The sequence below is a fragment of the Mustela nivalis genome (genome assembly GCF_964662115.1).
Source record: "Mustela nivalis genome assembly, chromosome: 10".
In the NCBI taxonomy this organism is placed as follows: Eukaryota; Metazoa; Chordata; class Mammalia; order Carnivora; family Mustelidae; genus Mustela; species Mustela nivalis.
Window position 1 is genome coordinate 110,526,516 of NC_139029.1, and position 22,346 is coordinate 110,548,861.

Consider the following 22,346-nt stretch of genomic DNA (forward strand, 5'->3'; position numbering starts at 1 on the left):
CAGCTCTTCACAAAATTTCTTGGCACCAAAGTAGTAAAGATGCTAGAGGTAAAAAAGAGAAATTTAAGAGGGTAAAATATATAAAGAAAGGTTTATGTCATGGTTACCAAATGATTTTGAAGCCCAGAGAACTAGCCAAGTAGCTAAAAGTGCAGTGGGTTTGGGAGGTTAGATTTAAAAATAAAAGCAAATCCCCCACAATACTTTAATGATGAAGATGTAGGATGGGGCCAAGCTTTTAACTTTGCTTTAGGATACCAAGAAAATCTTTAAGTCTAGCCACATTTGCTGATTTAAAAAAGGGGGGGGGATTTCCTACCAGGGGATGGGGATGAGTTGAACTGTTTTGAAAACAGTGCCTTAAGCTTACCTAGAATCTCTACTATGACTTCCCTTCTCCAAGACAACTCTTGAGTCTGTAGAAGAGAAACAAAGACAGCCATCTCCATCCTCCCCTCACCCCCCCTTAAATGACCCCCATTTGTTAGGTGAGGCCAAACACAGGACCCGTGCAGGATGTGTCTGTCACCTTAGGTTGATGTTGAAGTAAAAAACAAAAGCAAGAGAAAAGTACTGTGAAATAAAGCCCTAGATACATCTCTAGAAGGCAGTGCACAACTAAGGCCCACTACCAAATAATAGATATTTCGGATTAATCCTTTACTAAGCTTTACTGCCCTTGGCAATGATTGGCTATCTAGAAGATACAGGATCTTAAGTGATGTTTCACCTCAGTGTAAAGGATTCCTAGCTAGGGGACAACGAAACAAGGAATTGGATGCTGCGTGTCTCCTTTATTTCTACCCATTCCAACTGAAACACGGCAAGGAAGACACACAAAGTTTCAAGTTCTTTTAGCTCTCCTTTCCCAGAAATTAAGCAGCAAAAAATTTGAGTAATTCGCAAAAATGAAGGGGACAGAACGGGGATGAGGAAGGAAGTAAAGTTGCTGGAACATCTAACTTGCTATGAACCCAACAGACCCAGGGCAGACTGGTTTAGCCAGCACCCTTTCCAATCAAAAACCTGCAGCCCGTACCTGTTGCCTCTGTTGGCGCTGATCACTACCCCTCCACCCAAATCTGCATTTTCAACTTTTGACTCTTGCTACAGTGCGAACAAAGGGAGAGAAAGCAACAACACAATGATAGTGCCATAAGGTAACTGCAGTAGCAATTCCTAAAATTGGTATCAGCCTTCTTATACCCTATGCCCCACAACTTATAACTAAGCATAGAATGTTTTTTTCCCTGCCTAGAGTTAGAAGCAATTCATTAGTTTTACATTGCACTTGCTCTTTTCCTTTAAAGCATGTATGCTTCTCCTTACAAGGGGGAAGGGAGAACAGGATGTTTACTTAAGAGCTGCTATTTCATTTGCGGGTGAATCTCTTGTAGCTTTGTCTATGCAGCTTCAGTGAGTTATTACTCAGCAATTGTGAATAGCAGCTGACTGGACTTGTCTATACAGTTACTCATAAACAAGTATGAGAAACGCCCCAATACCCCAAAACCCATTTGGATGGTGTTTGTGTTACTGTCTACATACATGAGGGGGTAACTCATCCCTCTTATACAAGATTGGCTTAAATAAAAACAATTCCAGGGAATGAAGCTTTGCATTTTCAACATGCCCAGAAACACCAATGTCGAAGTCTAAAAGCTGTTGCTTCCTTGGAGATGGAGAAAGAAATCAGTTGGGCAAGTCAAAGTTCCAAGAGGGGACCAGGAAAAAGGTGAACCAGATTCCAGAACCAGCCAGTACAATCGTACACCCTACATACTGGGTGTGTTCGTAGGCTGCTATTTCTGAAGTGTCTGGTGACACACGCATGTAACTTCATGTAATGAAGGCTGCTATTTGCAGCCTTCTACCCTGCTAGTGACCCAGGCGGGGTCTGGATGCAGTGACTCTCTTTATCCCTTAAAGCTAACATTCCACTTACTAAGCTTCACTGGGGTATGAAAAAGGGATGGGGCAAGAGAGGCGGGTTAAGTGTGGCTTATGTAGGATAGATTGATTGCCAACATGCAGCAATAAGGGTAGATGTGGACAAAGAATTGACCAGAAGGAACCCTGCCACCATCGCCCCTGCCAACTGGATGCTTGCTTTAAATCTTTTCTGGTAGGGGGGCAAAGAATCTTAGGCAGGTGCCACACCCAGTGTGGACCCCAATGTGGGGTTCAGTCTCACAACCCTGAGATCATGACCTGAGCCAAAATCAAGAGTTGGACACTTAACTGACAGAGTCACCCAGGTGCCTCTCTATGCTTGCTTTAAAAATGCATTCTTCACTTAAAATTGCACATTTTGAAGACACAAGACAAATAATTATCCATACAATATATCCCACTTCATTACCAGCCACTCCTCAAACATCTTGACTTCATCCCACCCATCAACCCTTTTCAAAACTGAATTACACAAAGGATCAAACAGAAAACCCACAAGGCCATGAAGATCTGAGGCTCATACTGCTTTCAGGGACACTGAATGCTCTAGTCAAAGGGGACACCTGCATAAGATCAGGGTGATAGGGGGAAAGTCAACCACACAACAAAGGAAACCATATTTTATTAAACTGGAAAAACAAAAACATACTATCGGGGACAAAGATTTAAAAAAAAAAAAAAGGAATGGTTGGAAGAGAGGCAAGTGTAAGTGGTCACAAGAAAGGGACATGACAGGTGGTCTGTGGTGTCTGTGTGGCTCAGAAATGTGCAGGTGCACACACGGTCCCCTCGATCCCCCTTGCACTTAGACCAAAAGCCAATACAATGCGATCTTCAGAGATATATCCAAGCTTCCTTTCTGATCCTGTCGTTGGTTTCACCTTCAGCCCTGGACAGTCACATAGAAGGGTCTTTGCTGGAGAAAATTTAGATTTTCCAACCATAGGCCTGCTCCACAATGCAGCAGTTTCAGCTCCTGGAGAAGTTCCCTCTTAGTTGCGCTCACCACAGAGTCAGGAGCCCTTGGTCAAAGCCCCAAATCTCAAAGAAAAATGTCAAACCTTCAGAACTAGTTATTTTATTAAATGTTATTAATACACATTTCAAAAGGATTTCATTGTTGTTGCCTCTAAAGCATGTACTTTTTTTCCACACTGAACACGTTGAGATTATCATCCAACATATCTAATTTTAATCTTAGCAGGCACCCCCGCCCATTCAAAAAAAGGGGTGGGGGAGGAAAAAAGGGGAAAAAGCAGTAATTTACAGCGGCTTCAAAATAATTAACAGCTGAAGCTTAATTCTGCATGAACTGGTAACTTCAGGATTGATAGTGAATATTCTGCAATTAGAAAGTTTAGCATATTCACATTATCTAGATAGGTTAGCTGTACCATAGAGATAACAAATATCGTATTCCTGGGATTGTAAAGGATAAAAGTCCTACTCTCTGATCATTTTACCTACCCTGGCATCAAACCAAATTGTATTTATGCTCATCTTTTGGGAGGGCGGGAGGGAGCAGGGAGAAGACTCACATCTAAGCTGACTGAAGAGTAAACTCTTATATAATATTTAAGGACTTGATTTCTGATACTGAGTTTTAAGTGGTACCAGTGTATTCATGACCCCCCCCCCATTCTCTGTCTGTGATTTTACAGTGAGCACCAAGGACCTTAGTAACAACTTTGCACATTGTTTCTTATAAACCATGTCCTTGCCAAGACACACTATATTATGCTTTCTTTAAAAAAATTTTTGTTTATTGTATTTTTAAACTCAGGTTGAAATACAAAAGTCAGAGCATGGGCACGGAGTTTTAAATCACAGACACAGAAAGGATAAAACCCCTTTGTTTCATGTTATGAATACCAGAATTGTCTTTTTTGTTTCATTATATCACATATATACATTGTCATCTTCATTTACTGCTGTAGACAGACTTCCTTAACAGCTGACAGTCATACAAATCCTCAGTTCCATCCTGAAACAAACTCAATGAGGATTTTGTAGCTTAAAAAGCAAAACACCCTGCAAAAACAACAAAAACAAACAAACAAACAAACCAACCCAACCCTTAAAAGTCCATCTTTTAAACTGTACAATAAGGTCTTCCTTTCATGTGTTAGTCATCATGCTTTTGAGGACAATTACCCTGCCCCAACATTCAGGAAGCCACTTTCCTGACATCCCCCCATTTTCTGATAAAATCAAATGGTCAGAGAGCCTTTTCAAGTAAACACTACTTTCAGCTTAAACAAGAGCAGCAGAAAGAATTCACATACTTTTATTCTAGAGTGAAAAAATCCCACTTAATTTCTGAAAAAAAAGTTTCAGTTTTGAATCAATTAGAACTCTCCCTCCCCCAACTTTACTCTTGATCACTCTTTTCCCTAAACAAATGTCTCAGGACTCAAGGTAACTATATTGTTTCTTTGCTTTGCTACACTATATACCCCATCCCACACACAAGATCATGGTATCATGCATTTTTGTGAGAAGAGCTTCAGGGTAGAGAGGCTCGAGAGGGTCAAAGATAGAAGAGTTGACTTAAGATCAGAAACGCATCAGGAAGATGAAGGACTTGCAGCCTCCTAACCACAGAACACATGGCAAGCCCAAATAAATAATGTGGAATAAATTACACAAAACCTCCCCAACTATGACACACAACTGGTTTAAGCTGCTCTTTACCTGAAAAGCAAGTTTATTCTGACACAAAGGATTATCTTCTGTCACTAGGTTGTCCACTCTTCCCCATCTTTAATATTTCAGTAGAGGAATCCAAAACAATCCCCGTACTTGCTAGTTAGTTAGTTCTATGCTCACTTGAAAAAAAAAAGTATGAAACTTGCTAGGATTCCTTTTGAAAACAAAACAGAACAAAATCAAAACCCCACCACATACTGTTTTACTTATCCAGCTGGAGATTACCAGTGTGTATACCTTGGGGCAAGACACTAAAGAACACAAAATAATAGTAAAGCAATCTTTGCTTTTCAGTGTTCCTAAATATAAAGTTATAAACACTCAAAGCATACTGATTGTCTTTTTTCCCAGTACTAGTTGTAGAACTACAAAGAAGCCTTTCAGTTTGGGGAGAAGGAAAGCACACCCTTCTCGTGTAAAATGACTAAGGGCAGAAACATTATTTCCTATTGGGAGTGGAAGGTGAGGATAAGGCTTGAGCCTTGAAATGTGACAGGCTGCTAGCTGTAGAATGGGGTCAATTTGGATTTCTCAGCTCCCCCTTGTTCTCTGAAAAGATATGTATAGTGATACCCACTTGTCACTAAGACACACCTAAAGAGGTGTAAAGCACTGAAAGATACGACTGAACCCCCTCCAAAATACCAAGAACAGACGTAAATACAAGTTGTAGGGCAAGGAGGAAAGAAGGATACAGCCCAATAGTTCCCTTTCCTCAGTAGTTAACCTTTGTTAAAAACCACCAACAAATATCACTTACATTAGGGAGGCGCCATGGTAAAAACATCTACCTTTTACATTAAAAAAATTGAGGGATAATATTTTAATTGCATCTTTTTATCAATTGTCACCTGTAATAATGACTTTCTTTCCGGCCAAAGCAGAAGTGAAAACTGAGGGAGAAAAAGTCAATCAAGAAAGAAAAGCAGGAAGCAAGAGTTGGTGCAAGACGTATCAAACTACCTCAAAAAGTCTCCCATTCTTGTTTATGAGGAGGGATGTGCAGGTCACATTGAACTACTGGTGGTTCCTTTCTCTCTTTAGTGGAGTTACACCTTATTTTAACCTGGAGATTATATCCAGTACCCTTTCATTCCAAGGATAAAGAGGAATAATTTTTACTAGGGTAGAATGAGATCTGTATCTCCTCCAAGTTAATGACGGATAGTCCTTTAGAAGAGGCTGATTTTCTTTAATTAAGATTTTAGGAGAAAGGTAAAGAACCCAACTTCAGTATGTCTTTAAAAACAAAACCAACTTGACAGGTCCGTGGTCTCCCACCTATCTTCGCTCGCAACATCTTTTGGTTTTGGGCTCGTCAGCAGTGCACAGAGCATTCAGGAAAGGGAGCCACGCTGGTCCCAGTAGTTAGTTAATGGGAGAGAGAGGGGATAGGAATTCTTCTATTGACTATGTGATAAGCCAAACCCAAAATAACATCCCAACATTGCACATGTTATTCTCTGTACTGATGGAAGTTTTATTTCAAATGTAATAATACTCTTCAATAAATGGGGTAAAATAAGATCTGTTTTTTCCTTCCCACCCTTCAAACCCCCAGCCAAGTGAAGTGGCTTTGGTTGTTTCTTTGCTCCCTCCTCTCCCTCCCACCCCCTGCCCCCTTTAAAATACAAGTAGCTTGGGGAAGGTCAGTTAAGTGCAGTGGGAAGGAGGACTGGATGGAATAGTGACATGTAAGCATGTATGACTTTTAAATTTGGAAGGGAGGCCCTTTGTCATTAAAAAAATTTAAATCAAAGGAAGGAAAACATAAAAAGAACAATAAACCGAACTCCTACTTCCAATGCTCTCTAGACTGTTCAAAATGCTTTTTCCCTTGGTTTCCATCAGTACCTGGGAGGGAAGAATGGGCGTTTTGGTGCAAAGAACGGAGGGCCCCTAGCAAAAGGCGGCCTGGGTCTCTTTAGACTGTGGAACGGGTCTCTGCTGAGAAAAGGTTCCCTAGGCCGAAAGTCTGGCCGGGGATTCCGCAAAATCATACCACTCCGGTTGATGGCGTCTCTGTGTGAGGGACCCAAGTGGGGGCCACTGCTGCTGTTGCTGCCTCCCCCACCTCCTCCTCCATGGGCTGGGCCCAGGTGCTCCAGAGAATGGGAGGGTAGGCTGAGGCTCTCTCGTACACGGCTAAGGCCAGGGCCGTTGAGGTCCCGTTGGGTGGGGCCCCCATGGTCCCTGGGTCCTGGGAGCACCCCAAAATGCTCAGCCAGGGTCCCTTGAAGGAGGGAACTATGGTCCTTAGGAAATACTGCCACAGCTCCTGCCACTCCGTGCTCTGCCAGTGGTGGGGCTGGGAAGGGTACAACCCCAGAGTGGTCAACAGGGGGTGGAGGAGGAGGTGGAGTGGAAAAGGGAACACCACTCCCACCACTGCTGCTATGCTCCCCAGGGGGTGGAGGAGGGGGTGGGGTGGGGAAAGGAACTCCACTGTGCTCTCCAGGAGGAGGGGGTGGGGCGGCGTGGGCCAGGGCCGCCTCCTTTGTGAAGGGGTTCGAAAGATCCACAGAGGGTAGATGAGTGGATGCATCTCGAGAGAAGATACCACCATGATCCTTAGGAGGGGCAGGTGGGGCAGATGACGGCCCCACTGGCTCTCTCTGGAAGGGTGCCCCATGTTCCAAGGGGGACGGGGGGAGATGATGCTCAAATGTTGAGTTGAAACTGTTGGAACGGAAGCTGCCGACACTTTCCTGAAATTGGGGTGCCCGTTCCTTGTATGGTGCCGCTTTAAAGCCAGTGAGGCCTCCGCTGCCCCCGCCCCCAAGGGATGCCAACTCAGAGGCACTTGAGGGGCCATTGTCAAAGGAGCTGCCTGAGGTGCTCAGATCAAACCAACCCACCCTTGAAGCCTCACGCCCATGTCCTCTATTTCCCTTCCCAGGAACTCGGACGGACTCTACGGTCTGTATTGGCTCCCCTGACATCCTCCTATTGGATGCATTATGATAACCCAAGGTTTCTATAGGGGCCCCCTTCTCTTCGGTGCTATCGGGCAAGTCTAAGCAGGAGGAGGAGACTCGGGTTTCTATGCGGTAGTGCTCTTCTTGTTGCTGCTGCTCAGTGGCTGTCAAGCTGGGCTGGGCGAGGTTTGAGAGACCGACAACACCATCACTTGAAGTACCCTTGTTGGGTGCCTGGCCAAAATGCTTATCGTCTGAGGGTTTTCGGGAGGCGTTTTTAAGCATATTCTTAAACTCAATCGTCGACGTGGTGGAAATGGTGGGGGCCAGAACTTTCTCCACGCCTGGTGTGGGTGGGTGGCCCGTGGGAGCGGCAAGGGTATTCTGCGGAGAGAAAAGGGAACGATGTGGGACTGGGTGAGGGGGGTCTGGGTACTGCTTCTGTGGCAAACCGAGATGCCCAGTGGTTGTAGACTGAGACAAGCTATTGTGGTTGGAGTCAGGGGTGAAAAATGAATCATTCTTACTCGGTGATGGTGACCGGTCAGACCCTGGTTCACTCCCTCTTATGCTGAAGGCACCAAATAGCCCAGGGGAAGAGGAGAGACGGTCACAATTCTCACTAGAGTCCAGGAGGGCCCTTACAGATGGAGGGAAGGCAGACTTTACCCCAAATTCTTGGGCCCTGTGGCTATAATTGGAGAGGATTGGCTGGTATTCGGTGGTATCAGAAAGCTTGCTTGACTTCAGGATAGACTTGGCTGGCTTCTTCTCTAGGTTCATCATGGCAGAGGGTGGAGGCCCTGAGTACTCAAAATCTCGGTAATCCTCATCTTCCTGGAAAGAAGTATCTGGATAGAACTTTTCCTGTGAAGAGTCCATCAGGGAAGATGGTCTCTCCATTCCATCAGAAGGCTGCTTATAGGGTGATTCACTGCCCAGGCCAAAAGGTCGATATGTAGGTACAGAATTGGAGAGTTCCCGGGGGTAGCTTTCCTCTCTCCCAGGGGGTGGTGATCTTGTACTGCTGGGTGTTGAGGAACCAGGGCTAATGATCTTAGAAAGCAGGGACATAGTGTCTACACTGCTGGATGTGGGCTTGTCCATCATCTCATCCTGGGTGGGCGTCCCACTCCTTTCATCCCGCACAGGGGTTCCGTCAATGTTGTCGATTGACGTGCTAGTAGGGCCACGCTGGAAGTCTGAGGGGTGGCTTTCTGCTGGGGCACTGGACCCCAAGCTGCTCAAGATTGGGATGTTTAAGTTTAAGCCACTGAAACCAGGATTACCTTTTAAGAAGTTGTGGATCTTCATTTCCAGGCTTGGAGAGGTGGACTCGGACTCCAGCTTTGGCTTGGGGATCTCTGAAGATTGGCACATGGCAACTTCAGTAGGTGGGGGAGCGGGGTTAGTAGTGTGGGTTCCTGTAAACCCAACAGAGTTGGATGGTAGCTTAAAAGTAGTGCTTGGGAGCCCTGGGCTTTGCCCAACTGAGGCCTTGCTGGCTGATGTTGAAGAGACTTCAGAAGTTGATGAATTAGGAGAATAGCTGAAGCTTTTGGGAATAAAGGATTGGGTATTGGAGGGCAGATTTCTTCCTTTTATGCTAGAGACTGTGGTGTTGGCAGGGGAAGCTGAAGTGCTCTGGGATGCGGCTTCACTGGCTGGGACTGGGTTCCCAGTAACACTCTGAAGTAAAGATGACAGGCCTGTAGAAACAGAGATTAGAGGAATTAAAAAGAACGACTGCCTACCTTACAATAAAAACAATGTCGCTAATCGGATATTCTCATTCATTCCAGTGGGAACAAGATAGACATTATAATATGAGGCCAAAGAGAATCCAGACCAAACAAGCAATGGCTAAATGTCATAGAAAATATTGGACCTAGTTCTCAATATAAAGAAAGCAAATTACTGAAATGTTTCTACTGCAGTTATCAAACAAGTCCAACATAGCACAATAAAAGGCAACAGGAAAGGGGAGATTTTGGTGTCAGAATCATTCACAGTTTAAACAAGACAAAGCAGGAGAAGAAAGGAGGCAAAATTATCCTTAAAATAACACTTTAAGCCAGTATTTCTTAACATTGGATTTGTGGTACTGTTTCTCTAAATGCAAACAGACTTTCTGTCCAACTCTTCCTTTCTAGCCTCCACAACTGTTTCTAATAAGTTAATATACGGTGTTATTCTCAAGAGAGAGACAGTATATGCACATTGCTCAAATTTATTTCAATAGGGTCACTTTTTTCCAAGCATCTCTTGCTAGGCTTTGGGGAAACAATGCTTTTAGATATCATTTTTGGTTGTAAAATGTAGCAGTAGTAAACATACAAACACACATACACATACCACAAAGAATTACAAAGCTGGACCACCTTATAGCTTGGAAAATTCAAGAATTACTCATCGACCCAGGCTGACATTGATGAGATTCAAACCTACTCACTGACAGACAAAATCTCAGAAGCTCTGAGAAAGAATTCTTTGGGGCAAAGGCTGAAGTCCACCAAAGCAAACTGCTCCTGTAGAAATTTTTTTAGAAAAATACTTGACAAAGAGATAAATAGAGTCCTATAAGTTCGATGATATTTTGGAGAATTTACCCAATTTGTAGTTATAAACAAAAACTTTTTGTGCATACTTCACCCAAGTTTATAGCTTTTAGTCACACATGAAAACTGTTCTTTCATGATAGGGTGAAAGAAAACAGTATTTCAGAGGATACTTTAATTAAATGTTTCTTCAAAATTTCAATTTTAATCCAGTATTTACTAAGAGACTTAAACTCTGAAGAATTCTGAGATCACTCCATCCTTAGAACATTTTTTAAAAAAGATTGATTTATTTATTTTAGAGAGTAAGTCAGGGAGAGGGAGACAGAAACTTAAGCAGGCTGTGCACTGAGCGTGGAGGCTGGCGTGGGGCTTGATCTCACAATCCTGAGATCATGACCTTGAGACCACCAACCTTGCAGATACAAAGAGGAGGATGCTTAACAGACTACACCATCCAGACACCCCCCATCCTTGGAACATTTTTAACTGCCAACAGTTTCTATATAGTAAAGTGCATGATTTTTGTTATCCAATATTCACTAACATCTGAATAATACATATTGTTTATTTCAATTATCCTCCTGAAAAATAAGTTCCATGTTTCATTTCCAAAAAGTTCTCTGGCTCTTTAACTTACCCCACTAACAGTCTGATTTAACTCTTAGTAGCCACCGTTCATACAAAAATCCTCAAGCACTAGAATGTGATATATGACATCATATGAATTTTAAAAGATATTTCAGCATATCTTTTAGATACTGTGGGATGAAATGACACTACTCAGATTTCTGGTAACTGGTGAGATGGTCTTCTACTACTAAGCCGCTAAATATTACTTTTCTTCAATCTTAACAGGCTATCCTCTATGGCCCTTCTGCCCACTGAAGTTGTTCTTTTGTGTTGAAAACTTGTCAATAATAGTTGTGGTGACACTATCAGAGACTCTAATAAGACAATCCTTTTATAGTTTTTTAAAAATCAAGAATTCTACTCTCCAAAGGAAATGAAAGGTGATGAACTACTCCACAAAGGCTGTTTTCTGGGTTCTCCAGAAAAGCATTCTGTCAGAGCACACTTAGCTCTGCTCAAATTTTGCCTGATAAGAAAGTCCACAAGACATGGTACAATAATCAACTGAAAGAAAAAGCTGTAATTATTATTATACCCATCTATATAAGAGGCTAATAAAAACAAGTGAGTTCAACATTTTTACTAGAACTGCAGGATGGTGACAGAAGAGGGCCTAGAAGGTAGAAAGCATAACCATGCTGATCCCTCAAACTAATTATCTCTAAAATCCTTACTATTAGATATGCTGTAGTAGATCATTAATCCTTTATTGCTGGTGCCAATATATGTTAACTGTGGGTTACTTTTTTTTTTTTTTTAAGATTTTATTTGTTTGAGAGTCAGTGAGAGAAAGCATGAAAGGGGAGGGGAAGGTCAGAGGGAGCAGACCCCCCATGGAGCAGGGAGCCCGATTCGGGACTTGATCCCGGGACCCTGGGATCATGACCGGAGCTGAAGGCAGTCGCTTAACCAACTGAGCCACCCAGGTGCCCTGTAGGTTACTATTTAATAGCATTTAAGTCTGTGTAACAAAAATCTACTATATCTTATCGAAAGGCAAAGTTCACTATAATCTAGTCCTTGGCTGATCCACTTACAGAATAGTTTAGGAAATAAAATTAATAGAAATCTGTTCTGATCTCTATTCATATAAAGCAGGGTTTCTCAACCTTAGCACTACCAGCATTTAGGGCTGATTAGTCTCTGTCGTGGGGGCTGTGGTCTGCATTGCAGGATGTGTAACAGCATCTCTGGCCTCTGCCCACTAGATGCAGTGACACTCCCACCCCCACCCCAGTTCTGACAAACAAAAACGTGCTCAGACATTGGCAAATGTCCCCTGGAGGCTGCTGGGTGAGAACCGCAGTTAAATTGCTGTATTGAAGATACTGCTCTAGTATTTGTAATTCATTGCATAATTATACTTAGGTGCCAAATAAAGATTGTGCTGGTATATGGAGGGTCTGAGAAGAGAGAACAGGTGAGCTTTATGAAAAAATGTTAGAAGCAGACAGTTTTAGACATAGAATAGGTAACTAGCAGAGCCGAACAGAGAGGTTCAAATAAGGTAGAGATTATAGGTAGGCAAACCCAAAAAAGATGTGCTATACCTATATATAGAGTCCTCTCTAATACATTAGGACATAAAAACAAAAACTCATAAGATTTTTTTTAAAGATTTTATTTAATATTTTTGAGAGAGAGAGAGAGAGAGATGGAGACAGAGCGTGCATGAGCAGGGGGAGTGGAAGGCGGAAGCAGAGGGTAAGGGAGCTACAGACTCCCTGCTGAGCAGAGAGCCTGATGCGGGGCTCCATCCCAGAACCCTGGGATCATGCCCTGAGCTGAAGGCAGACACTTAACTGACTAAGCCACCCAGGTGCCCTCAGATTTTTTTTTTTAAGGATTTATTTATTCGAGAAAGAAAGAGAGAAGGAGATAAGGAGAAGGCAGAGAGTGTCTTAAATAGACACTGCACTAACTGCAGAGTTTGATTCAGGGCTTGATCTCACAGCCCCAGGATCACAACCTGAGCCAAAACCAAGAGTCAGACACTTAACAGACTGTACTCCCCAGGCGCCCCGTCTTGTAAGATTTTCGACAGTAGATTGACCTTTCTCACTATCTTTAGCTTCGGTTAACACTAAAAATGTAAACCTCAATATATACTATAAAAGCTGGAATGCAGGCCCTGAGGGTTGGGGGGGTCATGGTGTAGATGGAAGTACACAGGACTCCAGTTAAAAAAAAACAACTGGCTTTTAGTTTCAGTTCATCACTGAACAGATAAATGTGCGACCTTAAGCAGATCACATCACCTCACTCTATGAATGGCAGCTTATAGATGATACATATAAAGAAGATACTAAATAACTGTTCTATACATTCCATGGCTTTGGATTCTTCAGAAATGGAATCCAAGATCAGGCCAGAGGCAAACACTCACAATTCAAGTCCCTCTGGCATATGTTGGTTTACCTTGCAGTGCTGGGGCTGACTGTGTCTGGGTTTTGGAAAGAGCAGACAGAATGCTCTCTGGGGTGATCTCCACCTTTGAGAGGATATTTGCCAGAGGATTGTGAGATGTTGCTGGGGCAGGTGCAGGTGTTTTCAGGCCACTGCCGAGGTTGCTGGGACTTGTAGGAGTTCCTGGAGAAGGTCTTGATGCAGGACTGACCCCTGGTGGCAGAAAGTATAACTCAAGAAAATGCAATTCAAAATAATCATTAAATTCATGATCCTTCCCACTCAATCAGGAATGCTTCTGTGACAGATCCACAAATAGGATATATCATGGCTTGTACAAAGGAAAAACTGAAAATTAGATTAAAATCTGCTCCTGTTGACTTGGAACACCCCTAAAGTAAATAAGTATTAAGTTTTTTTCATATGTATTTGTCAGTTTTAAAAGCCAGTAGAAAGAGATTTTTGGGAACCTCTTTCTTGTTTTTCCCTGCCAAGTGGAACCTATACCTCAGAGTCCTGTAGGTGCTAAGTAAGTATTAATGGCTGATTATGATCAGAGCCACTACAACTGTGTAACCCGGCCACTGCATAACTCTATGTGATTAATACATTGTTTTTAAAAGGAGATTATATAAGCAACTTCCCTTACATCTTTAAATATAGACATATTTTTAAATAGGCTCCACACTCAACATGGGGCTTGAACTCATGACCACAAAATCAAGAGCTGCACCCTCCAGGGACTGAGACAGCCAGGAGCCCCTACATCTTTATATTTTAAAACACCGGGTTAGTTTTTAATGTATAAGAAAAAAGTATATAAAAAGAAAATAATCTTTGAATGACCAAAAATATGAGCAGCTATTTCACAAGGAAAACTAAATGATAAAGAAATGAAAAGGTTTTAACCATATCTTAATTAAAGAGATGTAAACTAAAACAAGTAACTTTTTGGGGGGGGGGAGAGAGTTGGGGGCAAGAGAGGCAGAGGGAGGTGGAGAGAATCTTAAACAGGCTTCACACCCAGCAGGGAGCCCAACACGGGCTCTTACAACCCGGAGATCCTGACCTGATCCAAATCAAGAGTCAGATGCTCAACTGAGTCAACCAGGTGCCTTTTTGTTTGTTTTTTTCAAGTAATCTCTACACCCAATATGGGGCTTGAACTCACAACTGTGAGATCAAGAGTTGCATGATGGGACGTCTGGGTGGCTCAGTTGGTTAAGCATCTGCCTTCAGCTCAGGTCAAGATTCCAGGGTGCTGGGATTGAGTCCCACCTCCTTGCCCATAAGGGAGCCTGCTTCTCCCTCTGCAGGCCCCTCCAGCTGTTTGTGCTCTCTTTCTCTGACAAATAAATAAATGAAAGTCTTAAAAAAAAAAAAAGAGCTGCATGTTTGGGACACCTGGCTGGCTGAGTCTGTGGAGCATATAACTCTTGATCTCAGGGTTGTGGGTTTGAGCCCCACACTGGGTGTAGAGATTACACATTAAAAAAAGAGAAAGAGAGATGCATGCTCTACTGACAAGCAAGGCGAATGGGAGAGGGAGAAGGAGACTTCCTGCGGAGCAAGGAGCCCAATATGGGGCTCAATCCCAGGATCCTGGAATCATGACCTGAACCAAAGGCAGGCGCTTAACAACTGACCCTCTCAGGTGACCCTAAAAAAAGGGCCTAAAAATGACTTTTTAAGGCTGAATTTGACAATGTATTAAAATAAGACAAAATAGTGTTGTACAGGTTGAGGAACAATGGGAACTTTCATGTGCTTGGTACATCAAGTAGTACATTTTGGTAATCATTTTAGTTTTAACATGAAAAGACTAAAAACCTACATATTTATTTTATTTGGTTTTATCATTTTTTTTTTAAGATTTTATTTATTTATTTGACACAAATCACAAGTAGACGGAGAGGCAGGCAGAGAGAGAGAGAGGGAAGCAGGCTCCCCACTGAGAAGAGAGCCCGATGCGGGACTTGATCCCAGGACCCTGAGATCATGACCCGAGCCGAAGGCAGCGGCCCAACCACTGAGCCACCCAGGCGCCCCTGGTTTTATCTTTTAGAAAAATATATTTAAGTTTTTATAAAGAAATTAAATAATTGGGATTTTCTTCAAAACAATCAAGATTGGGTAAGACACAGCAGAAACAAGACTGGCCATGTGTTTCTACTGTTGAGGATGAGTGATGAATACATGCAGATGCTCTACTTTTGTATATTTTCATTAAATTTCCATGAAGAGAAAAAAAAAAAGCCCTATATACTCAATCATTTTGGAAGGGCTGTGCATCCAGTTTAGCATCAAAGTTGTTCATTGTCTTTATAATAGTGAAAAACTGGAAATATACCAGATGCCTAGCAATAAAGGCTTAGATAAATCAATCCTTTATACATATAGTAAAGTATAAATATCCTTCAATTACTGAAAGAAAAATTATTATAAATATTTAATCTACCAAAACATTCTCTCAAACACACAAATACACACATATTAAGGTTAGACACAAGTGGTGTCCTTTGGGGTGGCAGGACTGGAGATACTTATTTTATTCTCTTATTTTCTAATTTTTCTATAATGACCATGTACTTTTTTGTTGTTGTTGTTGTTTTTGTTTTTATGATTTAAAAGATTACTTTTAGGGGCACCTGGGTGGCTCAGTCATTAAGTGTCTGCCTTTCGCTCAGGTCGTGATACCAGGGTTCTGGGATGGAGCCCCGAATGGGGCTCCCTCCTCAGTGGGGAGCATGCTTCTCCCTCTTCCTCTGCCTGCTGCTCCCTCTGCCTGCTGCTGCCCCTGCTTGTGCTCTCTCTCTGTCAAATGAATAAATAAAATCTTAAGGAAAAAATTACTTTTAATTTAAGAAAAAAAAAATAAACAAAAAACCAGACTGATGGCTCAATTAGAAAGACGAAAATAAGCTTTTTATTCTCTTATAGGGCTTACTTACCAGTATTCTTCATGACTGATGTTAGGCTGCTAAGGATAGAACTGATCTTTGCCAGATCCACATTAGCCAGGTTTGGCAAAGCCAATGTTGGAGAAGGGGACAGAAGAGAAGTATTCACAGGCTTTGGAAGAGGTGGGGTTGCTGTTATGGTAACAGGCACCGGGGTACAGGAAGAGGCCTTTGAGGTACTTTCTGTTGGCTTTGTGGACATAGAAGTAGATACAGTTGACTTCTCCACAGGTTTTTCCTTCCTGTCCTCTACTGTTTAAAGAAAAGAGGTGATACTGCATTACTGCTTTCCACACTCTGCTTCCGGTATGAAACATGTCCTAATAGTTCCTGATCTGGGGGTATAAAGCACTAAGCTTTAGAGAAAAATCATTCACTTTATGATTTTTAAGCAAGTCGTACTCTTTATGTTCCTTCTGACCTTCAATGCCTGCTTAAAATAAATTTCCCAAATTCATTTTTTGTCTTTTCAAAGATTTCTTTGCATTTTATTTAGTATTTGTGTGTTAAATTTGTACATTTCTGGGATAATTTCATTATTTGGTACATATTTATGTTCTTTCAGTCATGATATTTATAGTTATGAATTATCCCTGTCTTTTCCTTTCCATTAACCTGAAAGCTTTCTAAGACATAGAAACTTTGTACATACTTTCCTGCATTTTTTCTTTGACTTCCTAAAATTGGCCTAACTGGTGGATACAACTGTAGACACTAACATGAAACTGCAATAAATGGGCTTTACAATATATTCCTTCTAATACTTTAAAGGCTATGTACTATATACTTCATATATCTATGAAGAATGTATTAAATTCAACAGAAGGCCAACTGCCTAAGAAGAATAATTCTAAAAGCTGGGGGTGTCACAGAAACAATGCATTGATCCAGGTTAAATTTGTGTATTTGTGTATGTACATGTGTATGTATGTATTTATATATGTATGTAATTTCTACACCCAATGTGGGACACAAACTCCCGACTCTGAGATCAAGAGCCACATGTTCTACCCACTGAACCAGCCAGGGGCTGCCAGGTTAATTTTGAAAGCATAGTTAACAAAGTGTGGCTTTGGAATCTTGAAAGTCAAGAGTGACAGATGTAAAGTACTCCAGTGTAAGTGCCCCTCCCTCTAGAACAGCACTGTTCAACAGAAATGCAACTTAAGCCACACGCATAAATTTAAATTTTCTAGTGGCCACATTCAAAAAAGTAGAAACGGATAAAATTATGTATTTTATCTCACTATTTCCCAAATATTTTTATTTCAAAGTTATAAATACAAAAATAATTGAGATATTTTTATGTTTTGTGGGTACTAAGTTTCTAGAACCCATCGTGTATTTTTTAAGTAGAGCACTTCTCAAGTTGGAAAAGCCGCATTTCAAATGCTCAATAGTCACATGTAGCTAGTGGCTACCTCGCTGAATGAACCAAATCTTAAGGGATGATTCTTAGCCCGTATGGCTTACCAAATCCTGAACCAGGATAATAATACATTGCTGTTCTAATCTTATAAGGATTAAGCTATCTTTTAATACCAGCCTGTGATAGATTCATTGGTGGGAAAGCAAAATAGGTAAGGAATAAGTTGCCTATTAACCCCATAAAGACATACCAATGATTTTTGACCCATCATCTTCCACATCTGAGAGTTCCATGTCTTCTACATCACGATTATCTGTCACAGGCTCAGGTGTGGCAGATTTCTCACTCTCCATGGCTGGTGATTGGGATTCCTCACCTCCCATTCCCTGAAAAGGAGACTCAGAACCAGTTGGAGAAGGAGCATCCATGCTTGGGGAAGGGACTGGTGATTCTTCAGGATCAGGAAGGGTTGACTTCAATTGATCCAGCTTTTTCTTTAAATTGTTCACTCGATTAGCGAAGGTTTTATATGCCTAAAAGAGGAAAAGAAGAGTTATTCCTCTGAGAAAAGGAACAAGATGTTACCATTTTGACTTTGACAAGATTCCCTCATTATTATTAAATACATCCCTGGTACAAAACAACAACAATAAAAAAATCACCCATCAAGCCTGGAACAGTTTCCAATCTCTGCTTTTTATACTCCCTAAATGAATATTACCATCCATGCAGTTGCCCAAGTTATCTGTACTTAATCCTCTTTTGCTCTCTTCTACCAATCTAACTGACCCAATATTTACTGAGGGCTTAAATGTGCTGGTCAATCTTCTAGGTACTGGAGATATGACAATGACTAAGAAGACAGACAAAAACAAAATCCATAAATAAAGTTTAGCATATGAAGTCAAATAGTATAGATTTCTTTAAGAAATAAACTTGATTTTAGAACAGTTTTAGGTATAAAAAATTACTGTGAAGATTATACAGAGAGTTCCCAATTATCCCTTTTATTAACCTCAAACATTAGTATGATACATTTGTCACAATTAATGGCAAATTTTGATAATTATTATTAACCGAAGTCCACATACTTAAGGCAGACTTCTTCAGTTTTTATCTAATGTCCTTTTTTTATTCCAGGATCCCATGTGGGAAAAACCACAGTACATTTATTTATTTATTTATTTTAAAAAAGATTTTATTTATCTATTTGATAGGCAGAGATCACAAGTAGGCAGAGAGGCAGGCAGAGAGAGAGAGGAAGGGAAGCAGGCTCCCTGCTGAGCAGAGAGCCTGATGTGGGGCTCGATCCCAGGACCCCGGGGTCATTACCCAAGCCAAAGGGAGAGGCTTTAACACACTGAGCCACCCAAGCACCCCAACCACAGTACATTTAACAGTCATGTCTTCTTAGGCCCCTCTTATTTGTGAGGTGGTTAGATTTTCCTTGTTTTTCATGACTTTGATGGTACCAGTCAGGTATTTTATAGACTGTCCCTCAAATCTGAGATTTGCCTGATGTTTTTCTCATGATCAGACTAGGGTTAAAGGTGTTTGGGAGGAAGACCATGGATGTAAAGCACTATTATCATCACGTCACATCAAGGGTACACATAATCAATATGACATGCCATTGCTGATGCTAGCCTTCATCACTCAGCTTAAATCCTATTGATCTGATCTTAATGTTCATGCCTTAAAACGGTATGTTTTTTTTCTTTTGGTTAAGAGTCTTGGATCATTAGATTGCAAAATCATTTTGGGTGTTTGGGTGGTCAAACAAGAAACACTTTAAAAAAGGAATGGGACAGAAAAGAATATACTAGAGTTGAGCTTTTCCTTCTGGATATACCTGAGTAGCTTGCAGTAGAACAATGCTCCCACCAAGAATAACTAGGAAACCCAGATATACACACATACATACTTGAACACACACGCACTCATGCACACGTTTCAGTGTGGTAGGAGTGCTGAGGCAACCGAAACTTAAGAGGCAAGTCCTACACCAGGGGGAAACCATAAGGAAAGAAAGCTAAGCTGACATTCTGCAGTTGCCTTTTTTCTCAGGATTCTGCTGACTTGGGAGAGCCAAGTAAGAATTTGATAATTCAGGTAAAAGGACAAGGCAGAGGGCCACTACTACACAAAAAGTACAGCTTTTTAACAGTCTTGTTGGATTAGACATTCTGAATTAGAGATTCGAAAGGCCAAGATTCTGGTGAAATAGGCTCAACCACATGTTATTTTAGCTCTTCAAGATATTTCCTGAATTCTGAAGAAGAGGGAATTAAGAAGCCAAGCAGGAAGCTTCTGAAAAGAGTAGTTTAACACAGGCTTAGGTATTAAGGAGACAAGGATTAGACTTCAAATCATTCAGGGGGAAGAGGGCCCTAGTGATCACTCCAGCCTCTCAGGGGGAAAGCTCTATGCCCTGGAAGCTGGGAAGAACCAGAGGGAGACAGAGTCATGCCCAAACAGCAATTCAGCCCAAGTCAGTTCAGTTTAACCTCTGATTAACATGATCAGCTCTCAAAATATCTGCAAACCCAAGCAAGGAAAAGGGTTTATTCTGTCTGTAAGAAGAGAAATCATCCAGAGACTCTATAAACACTTTCATACACAATGTTGAGAGTACAAAAATCAGCCAGCATGCCAAGAAATAGGACCAACTGACCTAAAAGAAAAAAGACATTAGAAACAGACTTATAGGGGCACCTGGGTGGCTCAATGGGTTAAGCCTCTGTTTTCAGCTCAGGTCATGATCTCAGGGTCCTGGGATCGAGCTCCGCATCGGGCTCTCTGCTCAGTGGGGAGCCTGCTTCCCCTCTCTCTCTTTGCCTGCCTCTCTGCCTACTTGTGATCTCTCTCTCTGTCAAATAAATAAATAGAATCTTAAAAAAAAAAAAATTTGTTAGAAACAGACTTATAACCAGTGAAGCCAGTATTGGAATTATCTGACAAAACCCAAACAGTTATGTTTCACATGTTCAAGAAAATAGAGAAAAATCCTTTCACAAACACTTTGGTATAATATCCATTAGATGAAGCTAAAAATAAAGACTTGGTAGCCTAGAGTAAGATGACAGAGCCAAAATGGGTTGAGGAAAATATGAGGAAGGCATTGCATGGGATGCTGAAGTGAGATACGAGAAAGCCCAGAGGTGGGTAAGGAAGGATGGATGTGATGGTTATCTGCCTACACAGAGGATCTTTTTTTTTTTTTAAATATTTTATTTATTTATTTGAGAGAGAGAGAGAGAGTATGGGAGCATGAGCAGAGGGGAGAGATGGAGGGAGAGGGAGAAGCACACTCCCTACTGAGGAGGGAGCCCAATGCAGGGCTTGATCCCAGAACCCTGAGATCATGACCTGAGCCGAAGGCAGATGCTTACCCGACTGATCCACCCAGGTTCCCCTCCACACAGGGACTGATCGAGTAAGTGACTGCATTGAAAATAAGGGGGACAAGGTTTTGCACTGTAAAAAAAAGCATTTACAAACAGGAAAACGGAGAAAACTAGAATGAATACTGTGGTGTTGGATTAGGATTGGAGAGAACATACAGACAGATAAAGAAATTAATATGGGGCGCCTGAGGGGTTCAATGGGTTAAGCCTCTGCCTTCGACTCAGGTCATGATAAATAAATAAATAAAACAAATAAATAAAATCTTAAAAAAAAAAAGAAATTAATATAGATGTATGTGTGTGTACAGACTGGATAAGTATGTAAACATACATCTATTTCCTAGCTCTGTACACTGATATGGTTTAGCAGCTGTGATATCCCGACATCAATGAGTATACCTAATACTCAGATGGTTTCTTTTTTTTCTTTTTAAAACTTTATTTCTTTGATAGAGAGAGAGAGACAGCAAGAGAGAGCACAAATGGGGAAGAGGCAGAAGGAGAAGCAGGGCTTCCCACTGAGCAGGGAGCCTGGTGTGGGGCTTTATCCCAGGACCCTGAGATCATGACCCGAAGGCAGACATTTAATTGACTTAGCCACCCAAGTGTCCCATTCAGATGGTTTCTAAATGATTTTTCACTAAAAGGAACTCAAGCTACTTGGAGAAATGACTGACTCAAGGGCCAGGCAGAACAGTGCAAGATGAGATGGAACACCTTATTCCAGAAGTAACAAAATGCTCTGAAAATGATAGGGATTTGTAAAAGAACACAGAAAGCAGCCTAAAAGAAATCCCACTTGCCAAATCTGGGACAATTTGAGCATCACAATAATTACTGGTAGTAATTAATTAAAACATAGAATAAAAAGACTCTATGGGTCCATACTTATTTAAATAAATGAATAAATTGAAAGTTTTATGATAAATAAGTTATTCACAATGTTTCAAAAAAACTCCCTGCAAAACACTTACTAATTACTCTATTACCTTCTTAGGGTTGTGGTAATAAAGTACCACAACTTGGGAGGCTTAAAACAACAGAAATGTATTATCTCCTAATTGTGGTGGCTAGAAGTCTAAAATCAAGGTGTCAGCAGGGCTATCCTTCTTTGCCTTTTCCTCACTTTGGTGGTAGCCATCAACCCTTTGTGTTCCTTGGCTTGTAGCCACATCAATAAAATATCTGTTTTGGTTGTCACATGATATTTTCCCTGTGTGTCTGTCTGTATCCAAATTTCCCTCTTCTTATAATGACATAAATTATATTGTATAAGGCTCACCCTAATGACCTCAGCTTAATCTGATTACATCTGCAAAGACCCTATTTCCAAGTAAGGCCACATTCATGTGTACCAGGAACTGGGACTCCAACATCTTTTTGGGATACACAATTCAATCCATAGTAATTACCAAGTGAAAACTTTTTTTTTT

At 41.4% G+C, this 22,346-nt stretch overlaps 1 protein-coding gene across 6 annotated transcripts in view; it reads right to left on the reverse strand.

The window, feature by feature from the left end:
- Positions 1 to 3,015: 3,015 nt before the first annotated feature.
- The window catches only part of RPRD2 (regulation of nuclear pre-mRNA domain containing 2), a 103,476-nt gene continuing 84,145 nt past the window's right edge, over positions 3,016 to 22,346 (reverse strand). For 2 of the 6 annotated variants that reach the window (XM_082685912.1, XM_082685911.1), the window contains 5 exons: positions 17,757 to 18,039; positions 16,129 to 16,389; positions 13,190 to 13,390; positions 8,870 to 9,289; positions 3,016 to 7,964 (listed from right to left, as the gene is read on the reverse strand). In XM_082685912.1, the coding sequence (XP_082542038.1) occupies positions 7,876 to 7,964; positions 8,870 to 9,289; positions 13,190 to 13,390; positions 16,129 to 16,389; positions 17,757 to 18,039 (1,254 nt within the window). In that variant the 3' untranslated portion in view covers positions 3,016 to 7,875. Of the gene's footprint in view, positions 9,290 to 13,189; positions 13,391 to 16,128; positions 16,390 to 17,756; positions 18,040 to 22,346 lie in introns of all 6 variants that reach the window. The other 4 variants (XM_082685910.1, XM_082685909.1, XM_082685907.1 and 1 more) reach the window with 2 other exon arrangements.